The sequence below is a fragment of the Canis aureus genome, chromosome 15 (genome assembly GCF_053574225.1).
Source record: "Canis aureus isolate CA01 chromosome 15, VMU_Caureus_v.1.0, whole genome shotgun sequence".
Lineage (NCBI taxonomy): Eukaryota > Metazoa > Chordata > Mammalia > Carnivora > Canidae > Canis > Canis aureus.
In genome coordinates, this window is record NC_135625.1 from 39,497,627 (window position 1) to 39,508,478 (window position 10,852).

Genomic DNA, 10,852 nt, shown 5'->3' on the forward strand with positions numbered 1-10,852 from the left:
GCTCCCTGCATGGAGCCTGCTTCTCCTTCTGCCTGTGTCTCTGCCTCTATCTCTCTGTGTGTCTCATGAATGAATAAATAAAATCTTAAAAAAAAAAATAAACTGGGTTGGGTTTTTGCAGGGCAAGTATATCTGAGGGAAGCAGAGGCAAAGGACTGGGAAGGTGAGTAAGGAAGGAAGTGAGGACGTGTGTGGGGTGAGGGATAGAAGAGTGGAGAAGTAGTGAAAATGTGGGGGACCAAAGAGAGTTGGTAAGAGAGAACAGAAACCAGGGCAGTTCTGGAGAATTTTTTTTTTTTAATTTATTTATGATAGTCACACACAGAGAGAGAGAGAGAGGCAGAGACATAGGCAGAAGGAGAAGCAGGCTCCATGCACCGGGAGCCCGACGTGGGATCCGATCCCGGGTCTCCAGGATCGCGCCCTGGGCCAAAGGCAGGCGCCAAACCGCTGCACCACCCAGGGATCCCAGTTCTGGAGATTTAGATATTAGTTCACCACTGCTGGGGTGAGTCAGCTTCAAATCTTGTTTTTTCGTCTCTACTACTAAGATTCAAATTCTTGGTGGAGAGAACAATTAGCCAAATGCTTACCCTTTAACCAGGAAAAGGAAGGGAGGGCATTAATTAGGGGCATCTGCCTGCTTGAGAAATTTAGTAGGTATGATCTGAAGTTTGCCCATAAAATTTTTTTAATCTTGCTATATTTCTGTATTATGTAAAGGAGATGCTACTTGGCTAGTTTGTATAACGTCATATGGAATACTTATGTGCTTTGAAAACAAAGCATTATGAAACTGTTAAGTAGGAGCACCTGGGTGGCTCAGTGGTTGAGCTTCTGCCTTTGGCTCACTGGGATCGAGCCCTGCATTGGGCTCCCCGGGCCCGGGGAGCCTGCTTCTCCTGCTGCCTGTATATCTGCTTCTCTCTCTGTATCTCTCATGAATATATAAATAAAATGTTAAAAAAAAAAAAAAAAGAAACTGATAAGTAGCGCAGTTAAGCCAAGATGGTGATAATTAAACTCTCTGTGATTACAACTGCCAGTGAATTTATTAAACAATCTGAAGATTTTGTTTAAGCTTAAAACTAGAACTATAAAGTTCAAAGCAAATTTATTCATGAGAGGCAGAGAAAAAGAGAGAGAGAGAGAGGCAGAGAAACAGGCAGAGGGAGAAGCAGGCTCCATGCAGGGAGCCCGACGTGGGACTCGATCCGGGACTCCAGAATTATGCCTTGGGCTGAAGGCAGGCGCTAAACTGTGGAGCCACCCAGGGATCCCCCTTAAAAAGTTTTTATGGGGGCAGCCCGGGTGGCTCAGCGGTTTAGCGCCTGCCTTCAGCCCAGAGCGTGATCCTGGAGACCTGGGATCGAGTCCCACGTCGGGCTCCCTGCATGGAGCCTGCTTCTCCCTCTGCCTGTGTCTCTGCCTCTCCCTCTCTCTCTTTGTGTCTCTCATAAATAAATGAATAAAATCTTTAAAAAAAAAAGTTTTTATGGGCTTATTGCAAATCATTGTATTAACTCTTCAGTGGGAGTGCAAAGCTGTAGAGACTAATGTCATAGCTAGACTTTCTTTTCTTTTTTTTTTTTTTTTTAAGATTTTATTTATTCATGAGACAGAGAGAGAGAGAGAGAGAGGCAGAGACACAGGCAGAGGGAGAAGCAGGCTCCATGCCAGAAGCCTGACGTGGGACTCGATCCCAGGTCTCCAGGATCACACCCTGGGCTGAAGCAACGCTAAACCTCTGCCCTAGACTTTCTAGGGGCTGCCCTAGACTTTCTTCTTGGAGTGGTAATTGGTCTTTATCAATTCCTGATACTTGAGTTAGTTGTAGGCTGCCAGCCGAAATGTAGCCATATCAGAAAGTAAAGGAAAAACCTAATGTGGCAGGCAAAGGAGTATTGCAGATGTATGTTTTTGAAGTAAAGTTTAGAAGTAATATTTTCAAGCTCCAAAGTTTTTAAGATAGGCAAATATTGCTTCTAACATTGGAAGAAACTATAATCTTGTGCGAATTAAATTATAGTGATGGGGATGCCTGGGTGGCTCAGCGGTTGAGTGTCTGCCTTCGGCTCAAGGCGTGATCCCTGGGTCCTGGGACCAAGTCCCACATTGTGCTCCTTGCATGGAGCCTGCTTCTCCCTCTGCCTGTGTGCGCCCCTCTCTCTCTCTCTCTCTCTCTCTCTCTGTCTCTCAGGAATAAATAAAATTTTCAAAAAAATCTTAAATAAATAATAGAATCTTGAATGAATGAATGAATGAATTTGATATGGGGTTGATGATTGGAGAGGATAAAAGAATTTAGGTCTCTGGTTTTGCTATTCATGTTGGCATAGTAGAATTCTGTTATATATCATTTGGTATCATAATGCATAAGAACAGGCTATAATAGATAGTCAATAATTGCTTTGTTATAGGATATGTGATTTACCATATAATATTTCTGCATCAATTTGATGAGAATTTAATAATGAGTGATTTTATAGTAGGATTCTATTGCTTTTTGTCTCTTGCTCTTTTTTTGATAATTATACTTACCTCTATCAACTTTTCAATATGATATGAGAATAATTTAATAATGAGTGATTTTATAGTAGGATTCTATTGCTTTTTGTCTCTTGCTCTTTTTTTGATAATTATACTTACCTCTATCAACTTTTCAATATGATATGAGAATATTATTAAAAGTGACTTTTTTTCCCCCTTAGGACCAGCCACCTTATTCTAACTACAATTCTAATTATTGGAATTCTCCTGCACGACATAGAGCTCCATACCCAAGTACATATCCTGTAAGACCGGAAATGCAAGGCCAGGTATGAACTAAAATTGACAGACTTCCTGAAATTTTTTAAAAAGATTTTATTTATTTATTTTAAAGAGAGAGAGAGAGAGGTGTGTCACGTGGGGGGAGAAACAGAGGGAGAGGGAGGGAGAAAGAATCTCAAGCAGATTACAGGCTGAGCTCAGAGCCTGACCTGGGGGCTGATCTCAGGATCCTGAGATTATGACCTGAGCCAAAACCAAGAGTTGGATGTTCCACCAACAAGTGACCTAGGTTTTTTTTTCTTAATGTATTGGTTTATTTTCAAAACCCGCGGAGATGTCAGTGTGTGGCGTTTTGTTATTTATCGGATTCTATCCTAATAAAGGATAGAATAATAAAGTCTGATAGAATTATCCTTTGACTCCTTTTTGACTCAGAAGTAAAGAAATATCTAGGCAAATATCTATACAAGATACCTTAAGGCATAATATATTACTTCTTAGGACCTGGAAACAAAAAATATAAAATGACTTAGTGTTTTATTTTTATTTTTATTTTTTAAGATTTTTTTTTTTTTTTTAATTCATTCATGAGAGACACAGAGAGAGAGGCAGAGACACAGGCAGAGGGAGAAGCAGGCTCCATGCGGGGAGCCCGATGCGGGACTTGATCCCAGGACTTCAGGATCACGCCCTGGGCCCAAGGCAGGAGCTCAACCACTGAGCCACGCAGACATCCCATGTACTTAGTTTTTTAAGTTTGACTTTTTTTTTTTTGAAATATAATTGACATGTAACATTATATTAGTTTCAGGTATATAATGTAATGATTTGCTATTTGTGTATGTTGTGAAATGATCACCACAATTAGGTCTAGTTAATGTCTGTCACCACATATAATTACAATTTTTTCTTCTGATGAGAACTTTTACAATTTATTCTGTTAGCAACTTTCAAGTATGCAGTACGGTATTAACTATAGTCATCATGCTGTGTATAACATCCTCATGACTTATAGTTGGAAGTTTGTACCTTTGACCCTCCATTCACCCATTTGTACCTCTGGTCCCACTTCTAGTAATCATCAGTCTGTTCTCTGAATGTAAGATTTTTTTTTCCTAAGATTCCACATATGAGTGAAATCATAGGATATTTGTCTTTTTCTTTCTTTTTTAAAGATTTTAATTACTTTATTTGAAAGAAAGAGAGCACATACGTAGGGGGAGTAGCAGAGGGAGAGGGAAAAGCAGATTCCTCACTTCTCGCTAGGACCTAAGGATCATGACCTGAACCGAAGGCAGATGCACAACTGACTGAGCCACCCGGGTGCCCTGATATTTGTCTTTCTCTGACTTATTTTGATCCTTGTTGTTGAAAGAGGCAAGATTTCCTTTTTTTTTTTTTTTTTAAGATTTCCTTTTTTATAGCCAAATAATAGTAAATTGTTTATATATACACAGTTTCTTTATTCATCCATCAATAGATACTTAGGTTGCTGTTATAAATAATGCTGCAATTGGGGATCCCTGGGTGGCTTAGCGGTTTAGTGCCTGCCTTCGGCCCGGGGCATGGTCCTGGAGTCCTGGGATTGAGTCCCACATCAGGCTCCCTGGATGGGGTCTGCTTTTCCCCCTGCCTGTCTCTGCCCTCTCTCTCTCTCTCTCTCTCTCTCTCTCTCTCTCGAATAAATAAAATCTTAAAAAATAATGCTGCAATGAACATGGGGATGCAGGTATCTTTTCAAGTTAGTGTTTTTGTTTCCTTTGGATATGTTATAAGTAGTAGCTTTGCTGGATCATTCTATCGTTAACTTTTTTTTTTTTTTTAAGATTTTATTTATTCATGAGAGACACAGAGAGAGAGGGGCAAAGACACAGGCAGAGGGAGAAGCAGGCCCCATGCAGGGAGCTCAACGTGGGACTTGATCCCAGGTCTCCAGGATCAGACCCTGGGCTGAAGGCAGTGCTAAACCGCTGGGCCACTGGGCCTGCCCTATTTTTAACTTTTTGAGGAACCTCCAAACTTTTTTCTTTCCATAGTGGCTGTACCAAATTACATTCCAACCAGCAATGCTCAAGGGTTCCCTTTTCTCCACATCCTCACCAACACTTGTTATTTCTTTTCTTTTTAATAGTAACCATTTTAACGAGTGTGGGGTGATATCTCATTGTGGTTTGGTTTGCATTTCCCTGATGATGAGTGATGTTGAAGCACCTTTTCAGGTGCCTGTTGGCCATCTGGAGGTCTTCTTTGGAAAAGTGTTTAGGTCATCTGCCTATTCTAATAGGATTGTTTGCTTTTTTAGTATTGAGTTTTATGAGTTCTTTATATATTTTAGATATTAACTTCTTATCAAATATCTGATTTGAAAATATTTTCTTCTATTTAGTACATTGCCTTTTCATTCTGTTGGTGGTTTCCTTTGCTGTGCAGAAGCTTTTTTAGTTTGATGTAGTTCCTACTTGTTATTTTTACTTTTGTTACTTTTTCTTTTGGTGTCAAAAAATTGTACTCTTAGGACAAATATTTAATTTTAAATATTTCAAGCATACTGAAAAAGAACAGAAAATGTGTACATCTTTTTGTCCAGCAGTTTGCCGCATTTGGAAAAAGAATTTCAGATTTTTTTTAAGATTTTTTATTTATTTATTCATGAGAGACAGAGAGAGAGAGGAAGAGAGAGAGAGGCAGAGACACAGGCAGAGGGAGGAGCAGGCTCCATGCAGGGTGCCTAACGTGAGACTCTCGATCCCAGGTCTCCAGAATCACACCCTGGACTGAAGGCGGCGCTAAACTGCTAAGCCATCCGGACTGCCTTTGTTTCAGATTTTTAAAAAGAAGTAAAACAAATAGAGTTGAAGTCACATAAAATACTTCTTTCTATTTCCTGAGGTTATATTTATTATCTCATATGTGTTTTTATGCTGTATTACTAATATGTGCGTTTACATAGTATTATTTACCATGTTTTTAAACTTGATGTGAATAGTTCCATATTAGCATTCTCCTGCAGCTTTCTTTTTTACTTGACATTGTTTTCACTTTTTTGTTGTACACATTTGAGGCAAGAACTTCTCTAGGGTTTGGTATTTTGAGGTTTTGGTGTGTATGCTTATTAAGTATAGCCAAATTACTTGTCACAGTGGTTGTATCATCATGGAAATGAGGAAATGTTTATAGTTAGTCTTCCATCATCTGGCCACCTTAGTAAAGCAATAATTGTCACATTTTTATATTTCCTTCCACTTTTTTTCCTGTCTATATACCATATTTCTAAATGCAAGTAATTTTTATTTTTAAATTTTTAAAAAGATTTTATTTTTAAGTAATCTCTCCACCCAATGTGGGGCTCAAACTCCAAACCCCAAGATCAAGAATTGCACAGTCTTTCAACTGAGCCAGCTAGGCGCCACTGAAAATAAACTTTTTAAGAAAAGATTTTATTTTTTTATTCATGACAGACACAGAGAGAGAGGCAGAGACATAGGCAGAGGGAGAAGCAGGCTTGCCGCTGAGTAGGAGCCCAATGTGGGACTCCATCCTAGGTCCATGACCTAGCCAAAGGCAGACGCTCAACTGCTGAGCCACCAACGTGCCCTTTGAAAATAATTTTTAAAAACATGATGTAGTATATACAATTTTTTAAAAGTAATCTCTACACTCAATGTGAGGCTCGAACTTATAACCCCAAGATCAAGAGTCATACACTCTACCTACTGAGCCAGCCACGTGCTTCTGTAGTATATACAGTTTGTTTGTTTGTTTATTTAATATTTTATTTATTTATTCATGATAGAGACACAGGCAGAGGGAGAGGGAGGAGCAGCTCCATGCAGGGAGTCTGACATGGGACTCGATCCTGGGACTCCAGGATCAAGCCCTAGGCTGAAGACAGGAGCTTAAACCACTGAGCCACCCAGGCTGCCTAGTATATACAGTTTTAAAGCAGCTGCATTTAAGCAGCTTTCAAAGAATTTGAATTTTAGACCCAGGTCAGAATTTTCTGTAAACTGATGTTCTCTGCAGAATTAAATTTTCAGATCACCATAAAGCATACTAATGTAATTCTCCTGATAGTTTTCAAATGTCAAATACTATGTTCAATTCTGTTCTAATTTTCTGTTGGTGTGGGGGCTGAAATAATAAAAATAAGTTTTTTTTTAAGTATTTTTAAAATTTTATTTATGTATGATAGTCACATAGAGAGCGAGAGAGAGAGAGAGGCAGAGACATAGGCAGAGGGAGAAGCAGGCTCCATGCACCGGGAGCCCGATGTGGGTGGGATTCAATCCCGGGTCTCCAGGATCGCGCCCTGGGCCAAAGGCAGGTGCTAAACCGCTGAGCCACCCAGGGATCCCTAAAAATAAGTTTCTTTATGGGGCTGAATAATTAGTTCATTACCAAAAAATCATTTCCTTTTTTTCTCATTAATTTGGTGATACATGCCTTTAAGATTGATTTTTTTTTTAAGATTTTATTTATTTATTCATGAGAGACACAGAGAGCCACCCAGGCCCTCTTGAATAGCTTGTAGTTTTTTTTTTTTTTTTAATTTTTTAAAAAAGATTTTATTTATTCATGAGAGACACAGAGAGGCAGAGACATAGGCAGAGGGCAAAGCAGGCTTCTCTCAGGGAGCCTGATGTGGGACTTGATCCCAGAACTCTGGAATGAAAACCAGAGCTGAAGGCAGACGCTCAACCACTGAGCCACTCAGGTGTCCCTTAAGATTGATTTTGAGCTAGAAGAGCCTATTAAAGTGTTGTTTTTTTTTTTAAGATTTTATTTATTTATTCATGGGGGGGTGGGGCAGAGACACAGGCAGAGGGAGGAGAAACAGGCTCCATGCCAGGAGCCCAACACAGGACTCAATCCCAGGTCTCCGGGATCATGCCCTGAGTCAAAGGCAGATGCTCAACTGCTGAGCCACCCAGGCGTCCCCCTATTAAAGTTTAGAGCAAGATTTATGTACTTAAAAAAACATAAAAGCAATTGATTTTTTTTTTAATTTTTTTTTTTTTATTTATGATAGTCACACAGAGAGAGAGAGAGAGAGGCAGAGACATAAGCAGAGGGAGAAGCAGGCTCCATTCCCTGGGAGCCTGACATGGGATTCGATCCTGGGTCTCCAGGATCGTGCCCTGGGCCAAAGGCAGGCACTAAACCGCTGCGCCACCCAGGGTTCCCGCAATTGATTTTTCTTAATGATTATGTGTACATGAACTTTAGGATAAGGTTGATAGGAGACTGTGGGATACAAAATAAAAAAAAACATTGTATTTGTGTCATCTGCATTCCTATGACTGAAATTGAGAAGCAGGCATTGTTATTGCTTAATGTGATATGCATGTAATTTAGCCATATTTCATAAAATTCACCCTGAAATGTACACAATTAATCTGTTTTTATTTTATTCACAAGGTTCTGCATCTGTCCTCATTGTCTATTCCAGACATTTCCATCATCCCAAACATTTTCATCATCCCAGTTAAAAACAATGTACCTATCACCCCATTCTTCTCTCCCCTTAGCCCCTGGCAAACTTTAATATATTTGTTATTTCTATGGATTTGCCTATTCCAGACATGTCATATTAACAGAATCATATATTTGATATCTTGTGACTGGCTTCTTTCTTTTAGCATAATGTTGATCCATGTTGTGGCAATGTACTGCTACTTTGTTTCTTTCTGTGGCCAAATACTGTCCATTCTATGGATATAACACATTTTATCCATTCATCGGTTGATAGAAATAGGTTTTTTTCACTTTTTGGCTGTTATGAATAATGCTATTATAAACATTTGTGTGCTTATTTTTATGTGGACATATGTTTTTTCAGTTCTCTTGATTATATATGTAGGAGTGGAGATGCTGGTCATATGGTAGCTCTGCTGTGTTTAACAGTTTGAAGAACTGGCAAGATTCTAAGAAAACTGAAGTCCTTTGATAGCATTCTGAATTGAGAAACCATGATACAAAAAGACATTGGTTAGAACCTGTAACACTTTTTCATTCAATTTGAAGAGGAATTGGGTTGTAAAATATAGCCTATTAAGAACTGTGGTCAGGGCAGCCCGGGGGGCTCAGTGGTTTAGTGCCACCTTCAGCCCAGGGCATGATCCTAGAGACCCGGGATCGAGTCCCACATCAGGCTCCCTGCATGGAGCCTGCTTCTCCCTCAGCCTGTGTCTTTGCGCCTCTCTCTCTCTCTCTCTCTTTCTCTCAAATAAATAAATAAATAAATAAAATCTTAAAAAAAAGAACGTGGGCTTTGGGGTCAGATCTGGTTTCACTTCTTGATCTTGCCATAATAATGACAACAGTGATATTATAAATAATTATCATTTATTGAGCATACTAGGGCCAGACACTATGCTATGGAGATATATATATATATATCATCTCATTTAATTTTCATGGTAATCCTACAAGGTAAGTTTATGATTTCCAATTTTATTGGAGAAACTAAAGCTCAGAGAGGTCAAAGACAGAGCTAGGTCTGTCTCTTTAGTCTTCTCTTCTCTCAGTTGTATCATATTTATTCTTTGTCTAGCCCTTCCCACCAGTTTCCTAGAACCCCTCCCAGGGAGTGGGCACAAGTTCTCTGCTGTTAGGTAGAATTGTTAGGTATACTTATGGAAGTGTTTGAGAAGCACTGCTCTGAGGTCATCACTTCATCATGCTTTACAGCATACTCTCATTGTTACAACACAGACTCTACAGTGATAATCTGCATTTAATATGTGGTCATAATATGTGAGAGAAAGAATGCTTCAGAGATTGCTTAGGGAGTTCATATTTTCATTAGTTACTGATCTTTTTCCTTACCAAAGTTTTTAAAGTTTAGTACTAAGCCAGGGCATTTCAGTTCTTCTATTCAGTCATCTTTTTTTTTTTTTCTCTCAACTTTGCTTTTTTACAGAGTTTGAATTCTTATACAAATGGAGCATATGGCCCACCATACCCCACTGGCCCTGGGGCAAATACTGCCTCATACTCTGGGGCTTATTACACACCTGGATATACTCAGAGCAATTACTCCCCAGAGGTTCCAAGCACTTACCGTTCACCTGGCAACAGCCCAGCCCCAGTCTCCCGTTGGCTGTATCCTCAGCAGGATTGTCAGACTGAAGCAGCCCCTCTTAGGGGGCAGGTCTCAGGATATCCTGCTTCACAGGTGAGTGGTTTTCTGGTGGGTTTTTGTATTTTAATATTCTATGAGTGAGGGGTGCCTGGGTGGTTCAGTCGGTTAAGCATCTGGCTCTTGATATCAGCTCAGGTCTTGATTTCAGGGTCATGAGTTCAAGCCTTTCACTGAACTTAAAAAAAATTCTGCAAGTGATACCATGTTTATTTTTCTGTCCACTTCAAAGGGAGTTCTAATCATGTATATTTGTGTTTCATTATAGCATAAGGATCCACTCATTTATAATATCATGGGACAGACATGCTATGCTTTTGCCATTGAATTTTAAGCTTTTTCCCTCTGAGTTTGTCACTGAATCTGCCCCTCATATCTTTGGAACCAAGCTTTTTATAAGGCTTGGAGAAATAACTATGGCTAATTAGAGATGCTACGGCTTAGCCCAGTAGCCTCTAATGTATACTCTGTTAAGCAGAAAGGAAGCATCTCAGTCTGTTTATATTAGAGTATTTTTGTTACTTTAAGGGTTTTTTTTTTTTTTAGCAGTGACCAGCATATTTCCTTCCTCTCAATCTAGAACCCTGGAATGGCCCTGCCTCATTATCCTTATGGGGATGGTAATCGTAGTGTTCCACAACCAGGACCAACTGTACGACCACAAGAGGACTCATGGGCTTCTCCTGGTGCTTATGGAATGGGAACCCGTTACCCCTGGCCTTCAGCTGCACCCTCAGCACCACCTGGGAATCTCTACATGAATGACAGTACTTCGTCATGGGCCAGCAGCTCCTCCTCTCAGTCACCTCCTTCACCAGCACCCCAGCAGCCCAAGGTAGGAGACCTTCTAAACATTGTTCTTACAATGTTTGGGTAATTGAGAGAGCACAACATGGAAATTTTCTGCATTAGTGTGTGTTAAATGGGGACTAATTGCAA

General features: G+C 39.8%; 1 protein-coding gene across 4 annotated transcripts in view; it reads left to right on the top strand.

Annotated features, from left to right (window-relative positions):
• Window positions 1–10,852, top strand: part of BAG4 (BAG cochaperone 4) — a 42,594-nt gene that overhangs the window by 18,702 nt on the left and 13,040 nt on the right. For 2 of the 4 annotated variants that reach the window (XM_077849168.1, XM_077849171.1), the window contains exons 2-4: window positions 2,712–2,819; window positions 9,695–9,949; window positions 10,494–10,748. In XM_077849168.1, coding sequence (XP_077705294.1) covers window positions 2,712–2,819; window positions 9,695–9,949; window positions 10,494–10,748 — 618 coding nt within the window. The remainder of the gene's footprint in view (window positions 1–2,711; window positions 2,820–9,694; window positions 9,950–10,493; window positions 10,749–10,852) is intronic. The other 2 variants (XM_077849170.1, XM_077849169.1) reach the window with 2 other exon arrangements.